The following is a 22,753-nucleotide window of genomic DNA, read 5'->3' as shown; positions in this document are numbered from 1 at the left end:
AAAATCCAAGCAATTACTTTTATGCTTGGGATGCTTATAGTCCAAGTTCAGTGGGACCAGTTGTTTCACCAGCATGTTTGACAAAGCTGGGCTTTTGGCCCATAGGACTCTAACCTGGCTTTTACAGCCAGAGGCTGCTTTGGGGCCAGTGGGTGCATACATCCTCTCTCGCAGATCATTCCAGCTGAGTCAATGTAATGCCAGCCAGGGCAGCCGGAGGAGTGTACGTCTGTGTGTGAACATAGGGACTGCCAAACTGGACCAGTGGTCCATCTAGTACTGTATCCTCTTTCCTCCAGTGGCCAGTGCCAGAAGCTTCAGAGGAAGGTGCAGGGAAGCCCATAATAGACAGTTATGGGCTATTCTGCGTGCAGAGGATGTTTCTTCCAAGCTCTAGGCAGTTAGTGTTTGATGTCTTGCTGCTGTATAAGGAATCTGCTTCAGCTCTTTGTAAAGGTGCAGCTGGTGCTTCCCGTGCATCAGCCCCATTCCCCCTGTCTGGCCAGAAAGCTGCTCCATCTCCTATAGGTTGCTAGCGACATTGTCTGTGTGAAGCAGTGCCAGTCCTTGCAGGCCAGATGCACAAGGAACCATTGCACAACCATGCACAAGGAACCATTCTGCAATGAGGCAGACTGGATTCTCTGTGCCCTGCCTTCTCCTCCTCACAGCTAGCCACGATCTGAGCCCTTTGCCTTTGTACTAAAGCTCTCAGAAAGAACAGCTGCATTTGACTTTTTATTTTTTTAACTTCGCTTTGTCCCTTTTAGCTCAAGACCCAGAGTTTCACCGGACCTGCGACCAGTTCAACTTCCAGTGCCAGAATGGCGTGTGCATCAGTTTGGTGTGGAAATGTGACGGGATGGATGACTGTGGGGATTACTCTGATGAAGCAAACTGTGGTGAGCAGAGAGGATCATTAACCCTTCCTACCTCAGCTCAGTCTTATTTTGAGTATTAACAGCATTGCCTTACCTTAAGATACCAAGTGGTCACCATGGGGAAGACTGCAATCACTTTATAGAGAGAGAGATGGATAGCGTTTTTTGTTTGTTGATTTCAGTGTTTTAATGAGAGCAGTATCATTATCCCTATTTTACCATTAGGGAAACTGAGGCACAGAGCAGTAACTTAGCTTGCTTAAGGCTACCCTGCAGTCCAATGGCAGAACTGCAAACAGAATTCGGGTCTCCTGAATGCCAGTCCCGTGTCTATCCACTAGACCGTGCTGCCTCCCATGACCATATCCACTGAATTCTTGATAATCTGATATCGGGCCTTCTCTATACTGTGGTTGACTTGAAGCCATATGTGAGCACATTTGCTGCACAGATTCCCAGTCCAGTCTTATATCTGAGAGCAGGGTTAGTAATTATTCCCTGCAAGCCTTAGGAAAACATGCACAGCCAACCACACGTTCAGACTGTGTTAGCCACGTTCTCCACTCCATTCCCCCCGCCTCATCTCTTGCCTTACTGTGCGCAATCTGGTTTTCAATGGTAAGCTCCATGGAGCAGAGGCTGCTTCTATTCCCTGTCCATACACCATCTAGCCCACTTTGGGAGCTGCGTAAATAACAATGACAAAACCCTAGTGGAGATTGTGAGGGATGGGGGTTTGCTTATCAGGAAAACAGCACTGCTTCTGTGAGCTATGGAGCACCACTAGTCAGGCTTCACCTGTAGGATGGACAGAGCCTGGGTCACCGAGGAGTCAGGAATGCTGGACCTCATGACAATTTCCTGTCATTGTTAGAAAACCCAACGGAAGTGCCGAACTGCTCTCGCTACTACCAGTTCCAGTGTGAGAATGGTCACTGCATCCCTAACCGGTGGAAATGTGATGAGGAGAACGACTGTGGTGATTGGTCTGACGAGAAGGAATGTGGGGGTAAGAGCAAGGGTGGCTGCTGCCTCAGTTATCTGTTCCATAGATTATAAAGCCAGAAGGGACCACTGTGCGATCATCTAATCTGACCTCCTGCATAACACAGGCCATAGGACTTCCCTGAATTAATTCCTGTGTGAACTAGAGCACAACGTTTAGAAAAACATCCCATATCTTGATTTAAAAATTGCCAGTGATGGAGAATCCGTTACAATTAGTGGTAAATTGTTCCAAAAGCTAATAACGCTCACTGTTAAACATCTACACCTTATTTCCACTCTGGATTTGTCTAATTTCAGCTTCCAGCTGTTGCTATACCATTATCAAATTTTTGCTCCTCATGTAGGTACTTATAAACTGTGATCAAGTCATTCTTTAACTTTCTCTTTGCTAAGCTAAATAGATTGAGCTCCTTGAATCCCTCTCTCTAAGGCATGTTTTCCAATCCTTTAATCATTCTCATGGGTATTCTCTGAGCCTTCTCCAATTTATCAACATCCTTCTGGAATGTGGACTCCAAAACCGAACACAGTATTCTAGCAGTGGTCGTACCAATGGCAAATGCTAAGGTAAAATAGCCTCTACTCCTACTCAAGAGTCCCCTGTTTATATGTCCAAGGATCACACCTTAGCCTTAATGGCCACAGCTTCACAATGAGAGTTGATTATTCACCATGACCCCAAGTCTTTTTCAGTCACTGCTTCTCAGGATAGAGTCTCCCATCTTGTAAGTACGGCCTACATTCTTTGTTCCTCAATGTATAATTTTACGTTTAGCTATTAAGACACATATTGTTTGCTTGTGTCCAGCTTACTAAGCAATTTAGATTGCTTTGTATCAGTGACCTGTCCTCTTCCTTATTTACCACTCCCTGAATCTCTGTGTCATCTGGAGACTTTATCAGTGATGATTTTATGTTCTATCGAGCCACTCATTTTTAAAACAGCTGATACATCACAGTTGTAGCACTTAGCCCTCTGCTGAGTCCTTATTATTGCCTTGTTCAAGCAGTGAGTTCCATGTTTTACATTGATTGTAGCACAAAACAAAAGTACCCTGACTCAGTCATTTTTACACAGTATGTTTGTTTAAATAAACGGTACAGAAGCTTCCTGTCCAGCAGAGAATCTTTTAGCGTGGTCTACAGACAAGTATGTGCACCCATTTCACATAATCTGTTTAGAAACCACTGTAGTTAAATTGATGCAGTTCCCTAGCATAGATGCACCTAAACCAGTTTGAGCACGTTCACACTAGGAGGCTGCACAGAGTTAACTGAATTGGTTTTTAAACAGATTTAGTGAAATCGGCACACATGCGGCATGTAGACCAGGCTCTTTGGATTGCGTGCTATCGTGTAAGCTGGTGGTCTCTGTGTCTGTTACAGCTCCTTCCCTCAGGCACAATATTGGTTAAGTTGAAAACTCGAGTAACATCAAAGCAGTTCCCTTTCCCCACCTGGGCTGCAGTCTGTAGAGGTCTTCTCCTTGCCTATTTCTCCTGCTAGGAGGAAAGCACACCCTTCCCTTAAATCCCCTGCTAAGTTGTGTGACAGACAGGTAAGCCCTTCACCCTTTCCTGACTGTTTTATCTGGTCAATAAGGCATCTGGGCTGTCTTGATCAAGGCCCCAATGCTGCAATCAGATCTGTTTATGGAAAAACCTTGATTTCAGTGGAACCTTGGGATTATATAAGGGTCCTCCCAGGTAGATCTGATTTGCAGGACCATGGCTTTAGCATGTGGAGAGGGTTTCTGTGCTGAGCCAGAATGCATACTTTGTCTGTGTTGACCTACTGGAGTTCTCTGCGTTGACCAGGCTGTGGCTTGTCTGTATCCACTTATGGGGAGGGCGCATAGGAGCAGACCCATGTATATTGGAAGCTGCTATAGAATCTCTGCAGGAAATCTAGGGAGCAGTAGAATAGTCTGCATCCTGCAGGGACCAAGGCTACAAAGCTCACTGCAATCACTGTGCACCTTCCCGCACTTAAAGTGGTACTACCCTTTAAAAAACACATCAGTAAGATGCATCACTGTCTTTTCACCCTCGGGTTCCTGTCCTTTGACTGCAGCTTTGTTTTATGTTTAGGTCTGGCTCTTGGAGCCAGCTTTGTGCTGCTAGAATAAAAACACTGTGCTTGTGACATATTCCCCATCCTCCTCCTTTTCCAACTGATGTCCTGGGAATTTTGCCTTTCAGTCTCCTAGGAACAGAAAAAGCTTTTAGCACATAATCAGACGTAGGAACGTGTCCAGTAAGATCAACTCTCACTGGTTTATTTTTAGGTTCACAGATCCTTCCCTTTACGACATCCGCCCCAGTGACGTGTTTACCTAACCACTTCCGTTGCAACAGCGGTGCGTGCATCATGAACAGCTGGGTTTGCGATGGATATCAGGACTGCACAGATGGCTCAGATGAGGAAGCCTGCCCTACTTTATGTAAGGTTTTCTCCTCCCCTGCCGCTTCGTTTTACACTCAGTGGTGGTTATTCCCTGCAAATGTGTTCCTGAGAAATAAAGCCTCAAATGTAAATGTTAGAAAAGATTTGGGCCAAACTATATGCTGGGTGAAAGGGTGCCAATCTGTTCACTCACATGGAGTTGCACCCACTTGTAGCAGGAGAGAATTTGGCTCACTCACTCTGAGTTCTGAGAATCAGCGGAAATATTTGCCACGGAGCAGTGGCTGCTTAGAAAACACATCTCTGTCCCAGCTCAAAGTAGGTTGTTACATGCTTGCAGCCATAACAATCTCTGATTGTATATAGGAAGAGACACCTTTCAGGTGGGAGCGTGCTGCGGTTGGTTCCTTTCCAGACTTAGAAGCCTGAGCACATGCCAGCATCTCCATTTGTAGGTTGCCTTTAGAGTAGCAGGCCAGCTTTTGCACTGTAACCCCTGAAACAGTGAGGGGAGCTGGCCCTGGTTAGGACATGTGGGATTCGGATAAAGGAGGCAGCGGTGGATTGAGTTACTTCTGTATACAGGAAGCGGCTGCCATCTGGTGGAGTGGGGAGATGCAGACCGATTCTGAACTAGAGGAACCAATAGACAACTCAGTCTGTCAGTCATTGCCATTGCCCAGTGGGGGGTTTTGCTATTGCTTGTGTAGTTTGCTGACTATTCTCTTCCTCTGGTTCCCAGTAGTCAACGTAACTGCGACTTCCACCACCTCCCTCGGCCGGTGCAGCAGGTTTGAGTTTGAGTGTCAGCAACTGAGGAAGTGCATCCCTAACTGGAAGCGATGTGATGGCTTGAGAGACTGCCAGGATGGCACAGATGAAATGAACTGTCGTAAGTGCTCGTTTCCCACAGGCTGAGCGGTGCGTTAGCTCTCTCTGAGCAAGGCTTTCTTTAAAGAAAAGACCACAGAAAATCGCGTCAGTGCAAGTGGAATCCGTGCTAGTGGTATGCAATGAATAATGCACTGTAATGCATTTAGTGCAGTACCAAAGGAAAAACAGACACACATTTATTAGCAGTATTACGGTAGCGCCTAGGTTAGAGCATCACGGTACTAGATGCTGTACAGAGTTAGTGCGAGATGGTCCTTGCCCCCGTAGAGCTCATTATCTCTACAGACAAGGTAGACAAAGAGCAGAAGTGGAGATGCGCACAGAGAGAGGAAGTGATTTGCGCAAATTCACACAGCAGGCCAAGGGCAGAATAAGAAGTAGAGCCCAGTTCGTGTGACTCTTAGCCTACTGCGCTAACCACTAGACAAGACTGCCCTCTTTATATGGCTTTAACATCAGAGAAATAGCAAGGGTATGTTGCGAAAAGACTAATGCTTGGGTGTCTGTTCCTCCCTCCTATTGGAAAAATAAGTTTTGAGTGAGACTCAGTTTGTGTCTGTTTATAACATCATACCCTGACAATGTTATATGAGTTGATCAGAAAACATTAATTAAAACAGGATGGTAGTTGGTAGCTTCATAGTGTGATATTGCTCTCATTGGGAGTTTTGCTATTGACTTCACTGGGGCACTGTCAAGTTCTTGCTGGCCTGGTGTGAAAATGTGATAAGGCTATGGAAAACAATACAAAGGCGGACGTCACATTCAGAATTCACGCGGCGGGGAAATATATATGAATATATATATTATATTTCAGACAGAAAGATATAGCACCAGATTTTCAGACATACTCAGAGAACTATTGGAGCTGAGCACTTTTGAAAATCTGACTCAGTGTTTGAAAATTGGGCTAAGAGACTCAAACAAACGTGGGCACCTTTTTAGGTGCCAGACTGTCATTTTGCCTCAACTTCCCAAATTTGAAAATTAAGCTCAGTCCCTTCATCTATAGAGAGATGCATTAAAATTTCTGTTTTTATGCTAAAAGCTCACAATAAAACCATTACCTATCACTTGCTTTTTTTAAATTACCGTTTGGCACAACTGAAGATTAGTTTCTTAACCTCAGGGTGCAAAGTATAACCCTCCTAGAGCACTCTAGTTACCAGCATGGTTAGTGATTGACACTGTCATGCCATTCACCCCAAAAGTTCTCAGCAAGATGTTCTAATATGGACGTAGTAACAACAATAATTACAAATTCTACACTGGGATCACTTTACCCATGAACGAGATGCGGCCACCTCTGCATTTCAGTATGGCTGCGGTTTAGTGTCGTGCTTGACAGCACTGTGTGAGATGTTCCGGACAGGAAACTTGTAAATGAGCTCTCCTGCTTTGAATCATGCAATGCTTTTCCATCTTCCAGCTACTCACAGCACACTATCATGCCCGAATGGTTATAAGTGTGAAGATGGGGAAGCCTGTATCATGACAACAGAACGGTGTGATGGATTTCTGGACTGTTTAGATAGTAGCGACGAGAGAAACTGCACCGGTAAGTAAATGCGCTGTCATGGAAGTTCTCATTTTTTCCATAGCACAGACCACGTTATAATACAGACATTGTCTCACGGGTGCCTGTCCTTCATTCACAATCACCTTGATCAACCCTCCTTAGTTCACAGTCGTATGGTCCATCTCCCCTCCCGCTCACAATCGGACACCTCCCTTCCTGCTTCCACACACATAATTTCCTTCAATGCATCTACAGCAATTGCAGATGCAGGCAAATAACATTAGTCATTTAGCGGCATACAAATACGGGACATTCCCTGATTAGCACAGCCAATAAGTGGGTGCATTTTGCCCACTGTGTCCTGCTCTGAAAATATATCCCTGAGTGCACAGGCACAGAGCTAAGCTCCCTCGCTCCCCCACTTTCAGTTTCCCCCTCCATCATTACCCCTGGAGCCAGACGTGTTACACGTTGATTGGAAGTCCTGGTCCGTTCTGGGTAGATAATAACAACATCGATCACTGTCTTTTCCCAGATGTGGGATTCAGCCATTTTCCCAGTAAACTGCTCGGGTACTGAACATCAATCAGTTTGTAGTTCTTTAATTAAATATTGATTCTGAGAAGCGGCCCAGACTGGGGGCCAAGGAGCCACTGAGACCCACAGCTGGGCTGGAATGCTGAAGTGAGGCAAGAAACCCTTGCTTTATTTTGCTAGACTTGCTGGTGCTGGGAGATTTCATCTCTTCCCCCATGGGCTGGCAGGCTCATTGGTTTAATTTTCAGCTGATTAGGAAACTATCAGGAGCAGCTCAGAGCTCTCTGTTTAGTTTCCTTAATAAACTGGAAATGAAACCAGTTGGCTAAGTAGGGTCCTGGGAGCGGAGCTGGAGTCCACAGCTCAGAGGCCTGGCAGCTGAGCAATGAGGCAGGGGGGAAGTGGGACATAGAGCGCGGCAGACTGCACATAAAGGGGAATAAGGTGGCCTGCAGATATGGGGGAGGAGGGGGTTGTATTTGCAGCGAGTGGAGAGTGTGGAACTACCAGACATTGGTTAGCTTTGATAATACTTCTAGGGCTTTCCAGCTGAGGATCTCAAAGTACTTAATGAACAGCTGGCAATTAAGCCTCATGTGTTTCAGATGGAGAAGGTGAAGCACAGAGAAGGGCAGGGCACTAGCTAGAATTAGAAACAACGTGTCCTGGCTGCAAGTCCTCTGTTGCAGCCGCTAGAGCGCGCTGCCTTCCACAGAGCCGAACTGTAGAGCTGATTGGCAGCCCGGCTTACTCGGACATTGAGCCTCGCACACAATCTCCAATAAGGAGAAAGAAGCAAGTGACCTAAAGGAATAAATGACACTCTCTGAACACTGCTGGTTAGCACCAGCTATCTGTCTAGACGCTTACGCAGCCCTCAGCGCTGTATTATCCAAGCGTCCCACAAACATCAGTGAATGGATCCTCCCAGCATGTCTGTGTGGTAATGAAGTGCAATTTTCCTCTTTTTTACAAGTGGGGAAACTGAGGCACAGAGAAACTAAATGACTGGCCCAAGGTCACAGAGGGAGACTCCGGCAAAGCAAGCTACAGAATCCAGGTCACCTGAGTCTCACTGCCTTGGTCCCAAGACCAGCCTTCTTCGCCATCCTCCCTCTGTGTTCTAGGCATTATAAAGAAAAGTGTGCAGAAAAGGTCCATGATCCGGACAGTTCACAAGCTTCGTAGAGATTCGTTACCTAGAGGAGTTCCACAAGTAGAGAAGTGACTTCTTAGATCAGATTGGTGAGAAGGGCATTAATGCTCTTCTGAATAATTTCAGATGGTGCTTTGTCCGTGGGCATTGATTATTTAAGTGTATGCTTCAGTCTACAGCTATATGCACTGCTTGTGCCACGTAACCCTTTGCCCCCTATTCTGTAAAGCACTGCTTTCATTTTCCTCTCTAAAATAGTATTTTCTATTGTCTGCTTAGATGACACAATTGTGTACAAAGTCCAGAATCTCCAGTGGACGGCTGATTTCTCTGGTGATGTCACTTTAACATGGGCTCGACCTAAAAAAATGTCCTCAACATCCTGTGTGTATAATGTCTATTACAGGTAAACTGCACGAATCCTGATTATTTTTTTATCAGATGAAGCATGTGAGTAGTCCTAAATTCATTGTGACTATTCATGTTTAAAAGCAGGGTAGATAAAAATCTGTGATTCTTTAATTGAGATCAGATTTTTTTTTTATTTTGTTATTTAAATTATAAGTTGTTTTTGTTTAGAGTGAAATCTGAATTTAATACAAACACATTAAGGCCAAAATTTATTATAATAGCTTACAATATTTAAATACAATTTTAACACAAAATAAATACGATAAATCCATGAGCCTCTATCAAAAATTTTGAGTTAAAGGATGCTTTTCTATACAAAGAAAATTGGGGAAAACTTTTGAGGTCAGGCTTTATAAATAAGGTGCAATAGCTCAGCCTAAGTAACAAAGGAGACGGTCTCATTTTCAAGAGGCTCTGGTGAGACTAGGCACTTAAGGGCCAGTCTCTTTCACTTAGGCATATTTGAAAATTTTCCCAGGCTGACCTGAAATAATGTTTAATCAGCTGACTACACAGCTAACCCCTCTATTTAATAAATCATTTAGTTGTAAATGTGAAACATATTTTGATAAAGGAAGTTTATGCATCCAAAATATGCAAGGCTGCTTTGTTTAATACAAATATTTGTATATACCATTTTGTGTTAAATTGCAGTTACCGTTCTCATCATAAGAAAAAACTTAAGTATCAAGTAAACAAGCAATATATCTTTTACCATTTTCTAACATACTAACATGTACAATAAATAAGAATCTGAAAATATTAAGCTATATAGTTGCTGAAATAAATGTATATAGTTATAGTGTGCCCCCTGGATAGCAAAAAAGATGTACCAAATCAAAACGGTTATATCAACCAGTGAGAATGCACCGCTCTTTAGAAAATAAGTGATGTACAAATGGAAAAGTTGATTAAAATTGATAATTTAAATCACTTCGTTTTAAATCAGTCCACCCTGGTTTAAGGGTAGACAGGCACTCTCTTAAGCACCTTGTGAAGTCAACTTAAAAATCTCATTTCTGTTTTACCTATTAGTGTTACCAACAAGACTTGAAATGGCTTTAGCTAGAAGAGATTACAGAAAAATTATTTGTCTTTGTGTTTTTCAGATTGTTTACCTTGTGCATTTGCCAGCATTTTCTAAATTAATACTTTCTAAGGCCAGAAAGGACCACTGTGATAGTCTAGTCAGGGGTCCTGTATACATCCTGTACAACTTCCCCAAAATAATTAATGTGTGAACTAGATCATATCTGTTTTTAAAAAAGCCAGTTGTGACATTAAAATCTGCCGGTAATGTAGAATCCACCATGACCCTTGAATTTGACTAGCTTCAACTTCCAGCCATTTGTGTGTAGTCAGTTTCCCCTTTTGTTTGTTTAGGCCTTTGTGTGGCACAGAGCTACCACGAAAGAAAAAGTGTCAAGAAGTTAAGGCAGTGTTGTAAAAAAATTTAGAAAGTGGCAAGTGTAAAACTTTCAATGACTTTTAACTCATATTTTGAAGCGGACTAGCTTTAAGTTAATAGTGTCCCTTTAAGCAGGCCTTTAAAGTGTCATTAGATGATGGGTGCTCTTAGAATAAGCTAACACCTCTGGCTACTGAAATACTTCCTGAGTTAAGTGGTTTTATTCTCTCCCACAGGATGGTTGGCGAAAGCATGTGGAAAACTTTAGAAACTCACAGTAACAAAACAAACAGTGTCTTAAAAGTCCTCAAGCCAGATTGCACCTATCAGGTCAAAGTTCAGGTCCAGTGCCTCAGCAAAGCGTACAACACCAATGACTTTATCACTCTGCGTACGCCGGAGGGCTGTAAGTGGTCTTTGCACGTTCTGTTCTAAGTTCCTGGATATGAAACACTTCTAATCCGTCAAGTAGCCACAGCACTGTGCTTCCACAAAAGAGAAGGTGGAGACGTGCTTTCTGAATAGCATCCCACAACTTTTTGCGGAAGGCAAGGGGACAGAGCCTCAGCTGGGGTAAATTTTAATAACTCCACTGATTCAAGGATCTGCCCCCTGTAATTTTGCGAATCTACCCAAAACAAAGGTGTTCCTGGGAAATTCATCTCCTCTTACAGAGCCATGAAGAGCTCTGTGGAGGGAATACAGTGATATCCCTCCATTTTATCTGTGCTTTTTTTTGGGGTGGGGGTGGGGAAAGGTACAAAATAAAGTTTGATGCTGACCGCATTGGGCAAAATCCTGGCTTCATTGCAGTCAACAGAACAACCCCCGTTGACTCCACTGGGGCCAGATTACACCCTCTAGTTACAGCATCTCTAAGGGATGAGTGGTACACATTCAGAGCCTGGATCCTCTCCCTGCAGATCTGCACACAGAAGGCAGCCTCCCACATGTGGGTCTCCACTTCCCATGAGCAATAGGTTGTTAGTTGCCCCTTCCGAGGGCACTGTGCTGGCTGAGGATCCATGGGAAGGGTGCGCTCTTACATTGACCCCCCGCGCCCACTGGCTCCGTGGTGTGACCAAGCTCCAGTAGGGAATAAGTTGCTCACTAATATCTGGACACTTGTTCTTTACTTTTTTCCCCTTATGATTCTGATGAACAGATCCCTGTGGTCAGTCTGTCCCTAACTCACTTGTTTCTTTGGTAGTACCCGATCCCCCCCTTCATCTTCAGCTGTCCCTAAAGAAAGAGGTGGAAGGTGTGGTGATCGCCCGCTGGGCTCCGCCCATGTATGCCCACGGCCTCATCCGAGAGTACATTGTAAGTAGTATTCTGCGACTTGTTCCTCAGTCAAGACCCAAAGCTGAATGGGAGCCCTGCATGTGCAGCAGAAGGAAGGATTCCTTCCTCACTGCAAAGGGCGTCAGTGGTTTATGGCTCTGGGAATTTGACCCTTCTGAACAAAACTATCTGCAGCTGTTCACTCATGGTGAAAATCACATCTGTGCAAGGCCTTTGCACCACCTTAAATTCCACAGAGGCCTGTTCTATGCACTTAAGTGAGACTGAAGTGGCCAGAAGTATGTTTCGCTCCCCCCCTCCCCGTGCATATACATACCATCTGCAGGAAGATTCAGCATAACTCAAGCCCTTAATACGGCTTGTGTGAGCTCCTTTGCACAGAAGTCCCAATTCAGCAAAGTACTTAAGCACATGTTCAATTGTAAGCATTGATTGAATCTCATTTAAATCAATAAAAAGAAAAGGAGTACTAGTGGCACCTTAGAGACTAACCAATTTATTTGAGCATAAGCTTTCGTGAGCTACAGCTCACTTCATCGGATGCATTCTCTGAAACCTGACATTTAAATCAATGCGATTTAAACATATGCTAAAACGTTTTCCTGAATTATTACAGTTAATTACTTGTATTAGTGTAGCACCTGTGAGCCCTAGTCATGGACAAGGATCCTGTTGTGCTAGGCACTGTAGAGCAGAAAGATGGTCCCTGCTCCACAGAGCTTACAATTCAAGTCATTGGAGATTAGAATGAATTTCAGCTCAGTTAATTTAGATTGTGAGCATGTTCTTTAACAATGATGAGAGACGGAGTCGAAACAGGAGCAGAAGACACAGTGCAGTTATTGCAAAGATCATGTAAATATTTTTTCCAGGTCCATTACAATAATACCGAGGAAGATGAATAAATGAGATTGAGGTGTGGATGTTGGAAAATTGAGTTTTAGTGGGGAGCTCAGGCAAAATCGCCTCTGTACATAGTCACTGAAATTCCAGTTCAGATTTAATAACGTAAGAAAGTAGTCTGCATTTATTAGAGACATATGGGAGGACAGTGATTGTCCCTGTTTCTTTGGGGTGGATTCCTTTTTCTTTCAGTTAGACCAGGGGTGGGCAAACTACAGCCCACGGGCCGGATCCAGCCCCTCAGGGCTTTGGATCCAGCCCGCGGGATTGCCCCCCGTGGTGCCGCAGGCCCCACACCTCTCTCAGAAGTGTTCGGCACAACATCCCTGTGGCCCCAGGGGCGGGGAGGGGGCAGAGGGCTCCGTGCGTTGCCCTTACCTCCAGGCACCGCCTCCCGCAGCTCCATTGGCTGGGAATGGGGAACTGTGGCCAGTGGGAGCTTCAGGGGAGGTACCTGGAGGAGTGGCAAGGGCAGCATGCGGAGCCCTGTGGACCTCCCACCCCCGCCAGGGGCCACGCAGGGACATGGTGCAGCCGCATCCCAGAGCGACACAGTGTGGGGCTAGGGCAGGTTGGCAGGGAGCCTGCCCTGACCCCGGGGCGCGCCGCTGCCACCCTGGAGCCGCTTTAGGTAAGCTGCGCTGGGCCAGAGCCCAAACCTCTCCTGCACCCCACCCCCCAACTCCCTGCCTGCACCTCGCACCCCTCCTGTATCTCAACTCCCTGCCCTGAGTCCTGTCGCACCCCACACCCCTCCTGCACCCCAAAACCCTACCCTGAGCTCCCTCCCACAGTCCGCACCCCTCCTGCACCCCAACCCCTTCCCTGAGCCCCCTCATACACCCCGCACCCCTCCTCTGCTCCAGTTCCTTGCCCTGAGCCCGTTCCTGCACACCGCACCCCCTCCCACACCATGCACTCCCTCTCGCACCCCAACCCCCTGCCCCAGCCCTGCATACAGTTTCCCCACCCAGATGTGGCCCTCGGCCCAAAAAGTTTGCCTACCCCTGAGTTAGACTGATAAAAAATAATTAAAAAAAAAAAAAGTTCAAAAAACTTGGCAACTTTAAGACGCACCTGTCTCCTAAACACAGAATAAATCCAACCTTTATACTTGTCACAGCTGGTAAGATGAAGCTTGTATTAGTTTTTTAATCAATTATATTAAGGTTTTATGTGCTTGATGGGGCCCCTGAATGAATAGCCTTGTTGATCATTGATAAAGACCAGGTTCTGCCTTTGGGTACAGTGGAGCAGAGTGGAATCTTCCATCCACTTTCTCACAGGAGAAATGCAGCCAGGGGTCCCTATACTCTGCAGAAAGGGTTCCACATAGCAAATACTGTAAAGACAGTCTCTCCCCATCTCTGGAGTTAGATAAGACAGGGGGAAAACGTTGCATGGTTTTGATTACAAGTGTGCTGTGTCCCACCCCAGATCTGAGCATTCAGATTGAGGGTTTGAGTTCTGGCCCTTGTGTAGTTTTAATGGTCCGTGGTACGTTAAAGCTAGCCACCCATCCATCCCCCATCCCACCCTGTTGTATTGTTGACTGTGACCTTCCGATCTCTTGTTTTCACCCTGTTAGGTGGAATACAGTAGAAATGGTTCCAAGGAGTGGTCCTCACTTACAGCCAGTAAGAACTATACCGAGATTGAGAATTTGCAGGTCAACAAATTATACACCCTAAGAGTGAGTATTTTAAAAGCCGGTGGTTCTAGGTGTACTGTACACATTCTCAAGTGGGTTTTCTTTTACTGGATGATCGGAGCACTGCACTGAGTTAACTGACAGACCAGTGCCACCGTGGCAAGTTAAGACACTGCACTGCTAAAAGTACATAGAAGGCCAGCACATTTGCGGACTCCTTCATTGTGTACTGACAAAAAAAGGCAAAAGTTAAGGCTCAAATTCTGTCCCTAGATTTTCACCCCATCCAAGAAACCCAAGTTGCAGTTTTAAAAGTCATCCACGGATGGCACAGTTCTGAAGTCACTTTGGTTGCACAGGATATAGGTCAGAGACAGATTTGGCTGTAATTGTATCATGGGGGAAAGAAACAGAACTGATATCAGTCTTCAGATATGTTAAGGACTGTTGTAAAGAGGACTGTGATCAGTTGTTTTCTGTCCACTGATGGTAGGACAGCAAGTAATGATGACATCTCAAGGTTCCTTCCAGCCCTATATTTCTAGGTTGGGGATGGGGCAGGAGAGATGCTAGGGAGGGCTAAAGGCTAGATTAAAATCAGATAGGATTTGAGTTTGAGAGGCAAGCCTGCAAAGCGAACACCGCGAAGAGTACAGCCTTAATTTGCCAATTTTCCACATGCTAAACTCTCATTGATATTAATGGCAATTCAGATAGCAGGATACAACCCTCATGAATCAAAGTTATTCTTACTGTTACTTGTATAATACCATGTGTGTGCAAGAAGCGGGTACCTTTTACTATATGCACTATCACTTCTGTATACAGGACACTTTCTAATAAATTGTTGGGGCTAAAATTGCTGCCGGCATGGGAGTTGTGCTAGGTTATACTGGGCAGAATTATTCCAGCCCCCCTTACTTTACATGCTTTTTTGGTAAAGATCTCGCCATATATTGTTATCTGCAATGTATCTCAATAGATTACTTTAATTAACTCTAAGCAGCTCTGCTTTATCTCTGTTCACAAACCTTATAGGACCAAGTCATTAAACAAGCTGTTGTGTTTTGTTTCAAAGTCCATTTCTCATCAGTTCCACTGCACCAGTAACCCTTTTCTAAACTCATTCATTGTTCTCATTATAAAATTTTAACTCACCTTCTAATTTGAAAAAGGTTGCTGCAGTAACTAGCCGGGGCGTAGGAAACTGGAGTGATTCCAAGTCCATAACCACCATGAAAGGCAAAGGTAAACATTTTTCTGGGTTTCAGTTTAAGTGGACTCGGACAACACAGAAAAAAACCTTGAACTTAAGCATTAGCATGAATCGTAGTTTTCTGTCTTTTCCTTAGTGATTTCATATCTGTACTGAATTGGCTGTATTTTGTATTAAGAGGAGCTATAGCATTTACACCTTAAAAAGAACAGGAGTACTTGTGGCACCTTAGCGACTAACAAATTTATTTGAGCATAAGCTTTCGTGAGCTACAGCTCGCTACATCTGTAGCTCACGAAAGCTTATGCTCAAATAAATTTGTTAGTCTCTAAGGTGCCACAAGTCCTCCTTTTCTTTTTGCGGATACAGACTAACACGGCTGCTACTCTGAAACCTTAAAAAGAACGTAGACTGTCAAATTAAAAATCATAGCTCTAGACAACCAAATTCAATACTCCCATTACTAATAAATCGTTTGGTTATTTATACTGAAGAACTTTTAAAATGTATTTGGTTGGGGTTATTAGGCTCTGTTGATTTTGCCTTCTGCATTTCATGTAGCTTGTCAACGTGGGCGAGTCAGTTTCACTCAGGAGCCCATGCATTAGAAGAAGGGTGCAATGGTTAGATTGCAGACATTGCAGGGTAATGTTTAAATACAACAACCAAACCCTGTTTCTGTAGCATTTTTTTAGAACAAGGTTGCAATGGTTAGGTGGTAGATATTGTTTAAATACAACAAAACCCTGTTTCTGTGGCATTTTTTTAGAACAAGGTTGCAATGGTTAGGTGGCAGATATTGTTTAAATACAACAAAACCCTGTTTCTGTGGCGTTTTTTTTAAATCATGAAATCATTTAAATTATCAAGTTTTATATAAACTTTTTTGAAATAAAACATACGTTTTCATCCCTAAATGGCTGACAGTGTCCTTTTTTAAAAAGTCAGCATTAACTTGTTAGATCTAAGGCCTGGTCTACACTGGAGGGAGAGGGGGTAATGTAGACAAGCCCTAAGTGTTCTCTCCCCATTGTAACAAAGACAGAGAAGAGGAAACGATGCTACTGAAAATGCAGTATCCTTGGTAACATGAAGAGCAACCAGTAACTAATTGTTAGAACTAGTTGGGAAAACAGAGGAGGAATAAATTGCAACAATTTTCATCTGCATTTTTTTCATCTGAATTTTTTAACCAGCTCTGCTTTCTCTAACCTCATTCTCCTCTCTTTACCCATTACTCTAAAGTAGTGGCCCCATCAGGTCTTACCTTAATACATTTGGAAGCAGAATTCTATCTTTCCCTCCACAATTAGGGCTTTTTGTAGCAGAGAGGACAGTTTGCCTATCATCTGCTGTAGGGAAGGGAGGCATATTTTACAACACCTAGGGGACATAATAGCAATCTAAACAGATACAGTAGGGCAGCAGATGGGAAGTAAGATGATAAGACTGAACAGAGGTGTTTGCCACGCATCCTGCTTTTATTAAACTTTCCTTCAAGGGAAGGACCAAGGCCTTGGGGTCTCTTGGAAGAAGTGTGTTAGTGGTACTTGTATCTTTCTCAATACAATCCTGATTCTGCTTCATTGAAGTCAGTGGGAGTTGTGCCATTTACTTCAGGAGTTGCAAGAGCAAATAATTGCTTGTTTGAATTCACAAGCAATAAAAAACCTACATCTGATCCACTCTGTCTTCATCCTGTGGTTAGAAAGACAGGGAAGCCTAGGGCTGTATTTTAGGATGGCCTGGTGTATAGGATCCCTTGCATTTAAGCAACCCCCGGTTAAAACAGTAACTTCCCTTTAAGATGTACCTTTCAAGCGTCGGCACACTACTCCAACAGGTTCCTGTAGGAGCAGTGATGGGTGCTAGAAAGATTCTAGCAACTGTTATAGATGGGGAAACTCTTTTATGAAAAAAACCTTCAGGATAGTTAGTAACTGAAACTCTGCATTTATCCAGCCCCATAAAAATAGGATTGTGTTTTATGTTTTTGGCGTTTAATTCATGTCTGTTTCTTCCTTTCCCTTCAGTCATCCCACCGCCTACCATCCGTATTGAGAGTTGCAATGAAAACTCCATAAGTTTCACCCTGAAAGTGGACACTAACATTAAGGTAAAGTTTGAACTTCCTGGCTATAACCAGGGCAGAGGGAGCAAGATCAGTCATAAATATTTGGCAGGATATATAACATGGCTACAACAACACTGCAAACATAAACAAGAACGACAATCCGAGTCTTGTTTGGCCAAAAATAATCCTGTCCTCAAGCAAATGACCTGATTAGAAAACAAATATACTGTCATTGAGGGTTTGGGGGTTTTGTTTTAAGAATTATTTAATACTTAATGTGTAAGTACCTTGCTTCAGTCTGGTATTTACCATGTAATGAAAGGGTTCCCAGCTCCCATACAAAGGCAGAGGATGCTGGTAGAACTATGTATGCCGTGTAATTTAGAGAATTAATGACATTTCCTTATGCTGTGGGCTAACACAGTTCATCTCATGTGAGAAGGTAGGTCTACCTGAGGTAGGTGTTTCCTGGAGAGTTTCAGATGAGCACTAGGGAAAGACAGAGAACTGGGGCTTTTTTCTATCCTGTATAATCAGTTTTCACTCAGAACACAACAAAGGCACCTGCACTTATTGCATGGGCTGTGAATTGTTTGATAGAGATTTGTATGTGTGGGAATCCTAAATAACAACAAGCCAGCAAAGCAAGAACAAAAAATAGCTTTTCCTTGCCTTCATCATTAAAAATCACAGGGAAACGGTTTTTCCAGCTTGCTAGAGTGAGATTGGGGGCTGGGGGGGGGGGGGGGGGGGGGGGGGAGGGGAATTGTCCTGTTTTGGGATGGGAATAAGTCAAAATAGCAACAAATTTTATGAACTGATAATCTGAAAAACACATTTCAGATTGGGTCAATTGTTTTATTTCAATATCAAGTTTTTGTTATTTTTTTAACTTCTTAGAAGCATAAATTAACTAATATTTTCAAACAAAACTATTTTGAATCAAAAAGTGAAAACTTTTCATTTCAAAACTTTTTTTTTTTTTTTTTTTAATTTTGATTTGGAAGATTCGGCGAAACAGACGATTTCTTGCAGACAGTTTCGGTTTCAACAAATCAACATTTTCTGACCAAAATTCCCAACCAGCTCTATTAAAAACACTCAGCCCTTTTTCCACAGTCTGGTTTCCCTGATGCTCCCCTATTATAGTGCCTCTGAACCTTAGGGGAGGAAAGATGGGGAATGGATTGAGACCCCCAGAGATAGTGGGCTGGGGAGGGTAAATAAACTCCATTTTTGACGACACCAGGTCCCTTAGTTGTTACAGGAAATATAATATGAAGACTTAAAACTTTCATTCAACAGCATATAAAAACAGCATAACAAACAGATCATCCATTCTCTGTGGTGTTGCTCCTTGACAGGTGAATGGTTATATCGTGAACTTCTTCTGGACCTTCGATACCCACAGGCAAGAAAAAAGGACTTTGTTCCTAGATGGTGAAAAGTCAGCACAAACAGGTAAAACCTGTGGCTGGAGCTGTCTTGCCTTCAGACATCCCGATGAGCAGATTGGCATTGCGGGGTTCAGGGCCTGTCCTGCAAATAGGGCTCAACTGAGCAGTCCTTAGCTTAGGATGATTAATCATGTAAGTAGGAATTACTCCTGTGAGCAAGGGAGTTCAGGGCTGGGCTGCAAATCCTTGACCTTTGTGAAAACCCCAGGTAAGTTGGGATGAAGCCACCAGCCTCAGAGCGACATTGGCACGTGTAGCCCCTGCCCTTTTCCTTTACACGGGGTTATGGCCACTGCGGCGGGGTGGTCATGAACCCGCACCCCCATTCCTCCCCCTTGCACTACTCTGCACTGCCACAGTGGGAGCATGCACCCATGGATGCGCAGAGTTCAGCACCGGCTCTGCTGCTGGCTCTGTTCTCCCCCGCCAATACACAACTGAATCCCTCTGGGAAGGGGAAAGGATTAGACACAAGTGGAAACAAAAGAAAAAAAGATCTGCAGAAAATGCCAGATGACGAGCCAGATTTTCAGACACTGGCTCCCGTTGTGGAGACAAATTGTGAGCAAAGGAGGTGCAATTTTGCACCCCATGAGTATTTGCAGGTGTATTTTAAGCAACTTAGATGTCTAAAAGCCCAGATTGGCTAGATGAGGTTGAACATTTTACCTTCATATTAAGACTGCGGCTTAGAAATTTGTACCTTCTCAGCATTGGGTCAGAGCACCACTGAGGCTAATCAAATGTGTCCCTGCTAATCAGTTAAGGAGAAATCATTTCCATTTACTGTCATCCCAATAAAACAACGGTTTTGATTAAATGACATGTTCCTAGGTGCAACTGTAATAAAAAATGACTCCTAATGAATGAACATACAAAACAAATGGCCAGGTGACTGTGTATTAGTGCTTAATATTTATTAAAGCATTCATCTACTGTCCAAGTGATTACAAATAATTCACTTAACGAAACGGCTCAACTTTCTCTTCTTGTTCAGTGGGTAATTTGACAGCGCACACACCGTATGAAATTTCTGCTTGGCCAAGACTGCACTGGGTGACAGCCCTTTGTCTTTTGCACATGTTGTGACCAGCGGTACGAGACCTGCGTCGCCAAGCCTCAAAGCCAAAGCCATCAATCAGACTGCTGTGGAGTGTAACTGGACCGGACCGAGGAACGTCGTAAGGCTCCGTTATTTTCTTACCAGTCATGACTTGTCTTTGGTTTAGCCTTGGAACCTCAGGCCATAAGCCATTTGGACAGAATTGTTTGATAAGCTTGTGTGGACATCCAGTCCTATCCCCTAGGAAAAGCATGGTGAACTTTGCACCATTTATAGTGATTTGCACCATGGACTCTGCAAAACACATGTGTGAAAAATGATGCAAATCACATCAAGTATCCTCTTAGATTGTAAGCTTTTTGGGGCAAGGACTATCTTTGTTTCAGGTATTTGTACGTCACCTAACAAAACAAGCCTCTGGCCTCTCAATCAGTGATACTCAGACTGAGGCTTGTGAGCTGCAAGTGGCTCTTTAATGTGTCTCCTGTGGCTCTTTTCAGCACATGATATTAAAACACGGTGTGATTTAATTATTAATCAGTCTAAGTTATTAACCAATCAGAATGCTTTTTTCTAGGTTATTAACCAGTTGTAGTTGATAAAAATAAGAATACTTGGTCAGTCATTTTGCTGTGAGAATAATATGTATATTTAGTTTTTATCTTTATACATATATAAATAGCTAAGCTAAATATTTCCCCTTTCGCACTGTTTAAATATGAATATCTAGTAGTATAGTAAATGAAACAGCAGATTCACGTGACAGTGGCTCTTATGGGTAATGTTGATCACTAATTTGGCTCGGGAATCACTGAGGTCTGAGTATCACTGCTCTGCGGGCTGCGATTAGGTTCACCATACCATCATATGCAATCTCGAATATAATTAGCTAAAGTGGGTGAGGTCTTTGTAAGGCTATATGGCCATCCTTGGTAGATACCAGAGGCAGAGCAGTGCACAGCAGTTAAGACAGGGAGTGAAGAAGGCAGCATCCAGCTAGGGGATTTAGGCAGACTGTGGATGCCTGTGCTGTAACATGGACAACTGCAATATACACATTTAACTCCCTCGATGTATCGGAGGTTCCATGGGATCTTTCATGACCCTCGTTGGTCTGGACCAAAGTGTTTTGTCTCCTCAAAAGGACAGGAACACCTCCACTCCAAACTAAAACACCATGCTGTGACATCGGGTCATTATAGATTCAAAGGGAGGGAGGCTGTGCCACATGCTAAATTTCCAGCACCTCTTCTGTCCTAGACAGTAATACATGACCCTAAATTTCTTCACACAGTCTGGGTCATTTGGTCGGTTGTATCCCATACAGCTGCAGATCACAGCTGCTGAATAGTCTCTTCTTTGTTCTTCTCTACAGGTCTATGGTGTTTTCTATGCCACATCGTTCCTAGAACTATATAGAAACCCTCATAACACCACCACTGCTTTACACAACATCACTGTGATCGTGAACAGGGACGAGCAGTACCTGTTTCTGGTAGGGTGCTTTTCTGTTTACTTTTCACACACGTACAGCTTGGACTAACGTTTGCTACTGATATCTTAAGACATGATATTAACCAGCATGCTGTCACTTTAAGGTCCGTGTGATGTCTCCGTACCAAGGACCACCTTCCGACTACATCGTGGTGAAGATGATACCGGACAATAGGCTTCCCCCTCGGCATCTGCATTCTGTGCTCACCAGAAAGACATTTGCTGTCATCAAGTGGGAGTCTCCCTACGATTCGCCTGACCAGGATATGGTAATACCTTTGCGCACGGGACTTATGCTGTTGGAAAAGGATATTCAACTCTGTAAAGTGCTTTCGGATTCATTTGGGAGACACTTACTCTAACCGCAAGATCAGTGCCCTACTAATGGAGAGCATTCAGCATCTTATTGGTCCTGATTCTGATCTCACTTGCTTTGGGGTAACTCAGGACTAAGTCCACTGAAGTCAATGCATTTGCAAAGGGGCATTCAGATCAGAATCAGGCCCTGGGCCATTGGCGGGCTGGGTCAGTGATGTCACCTCCCTGTGCCTCAGTTTCCCTATCTGTAAAATGGGGATAATGCCACCAACCTCCTTTGTAAAGCTCTTTGAAATAATGCTGATCTGCTCATGAAAAGTGGTATGAAAGAGCTGGGATATTACTATTGTATATATAATAATACAAGAGTTATAAATCATCCTTGTAAAACTGGTATCTTAAATTGAATGTAAACATGGAAAAAGATTCTATTTTACACTGAACTACAACACAAAGCGCAGATATGAAAAAAAAAGAAAAATTATCTTATTCCCCAGCTGCTAGATTTAGTGAGTCAGTAAATAGCTTTCTGGGGTGTTGGTCCATCTGCTGCTAATAATGTGCGATAAGAAGTTTGAAATCCCATTTGGCTTTATAGGTTTCCAACACATAGAAGACTTTGTTGAATTTGGTTCTTTCCCCGAGTCTCGTGTGCTAACTGGCATTTTATATCACCAGCCTCTGGATGGGAAGTAGGAGCTTCCGTCATTCACTGTGTGTCACTTTCCTCCCTGCAGCTGTACGCTGTCGCAGTAAAAGATTTAATTAAAAAAACAGATAAAATCTACAAGGTGAAAACCCGTAACAGCACAGTGGAATACACCATTAAAAAGCTGGAGCCAGGAGGAAAATATCATATAATTGTTCAACTCGGAAACATGAGCAAAGAATCCAGCATGAAAATTACCACAGGTAAGGAAAGAGTATTAACATTGGATAGTGTGGCAGATTATTGCATGGTTGTCCACTAGGGGAACCTAGCACCTTTCACCAAAACACCCAATACTGCCCATAGTTCGAGGCAGGATACAGGGCTAGATGGACCACTGATA

The 22,753-nt window shown here is 43.7% G+C and overlaps 1 protein-coding gene and 1 long non-coding RNA gene across 2 annotated transcripts in view; one reads left to right on the top strand and one right to left on the bottom strand.

Moving 5' to 3' along the window:
* The window catches only part of LOC122463527, a 203,773-nt gene that overhangs the window by 29,596 nt on the left and 151,424 nt on the right, over nt 1–22,753 (bottom strand). The window lies entirely within an intron of this gene.
* Nucleotides 1–22,753, top strand: part of SORL1 (sortilin related receptor 1) — a 100,003-nt gene that overhangs the window by 68,614 nt on the left and 8,636 nt on the right. Inside the window, 17 exon segments of the mRNA XM_037882205.2 lie at nt 771–902; nt 1,756–1,890; nt 4,177–4,332; nt 5,041–5,187; nt 6,619–6,747; nt 8,681–8,807; nt 10,457–10,626; nt 11,431–11,543; nt 14,017–14,121; nt 15,255–15,327; nt 17,329–17,411; nt 18,734–18,830; nt 19,824–19,865; nt 19,868–20,007; nt 21,265–21,384; nt 21,488–21,652; nt 22,439–22,613. Of these exon segments, the coding sequence (XP_037738133.1) occupies nt 771–902; nt 1,756–1,890; nt 4,177–4,332; nt 5,041–5,187; nt 6,619–6,747; nt 8,681–8,807; nt 10,457–10,626; nt 11,431–11,543; nt 14,017–14,121; nt 15,255–15,327; nt 17,329–17,411; nt 18,734–18,830; nt 19,824–19,865; nt 19,868–20,007; nt 21,265–21,384; nt 21,488–21,652; nt 22,439–22,613 (2,109 nt within the window).

Source organism: Chelonia mydas, chromosome 22 (genome assembly GCF_015237465.2).
Source record: "Chelonia mydas isolate rCheMyd1 chromosome 22, rCheMyd1.pri.v2, whole genome shotgun sequence".
NCBI classification, from domain to species: domain Eukaryota; kingdom Metazoa; phylum Chordata; order Testudines; family Cheloniidae; genus Chelonia; species Chelonia mydas.
The sequence above is the reverse complement of the archived record's forward strand: the minus strand, read 5'-3'. Positions and strand labels throughout refer to the sequence as shown.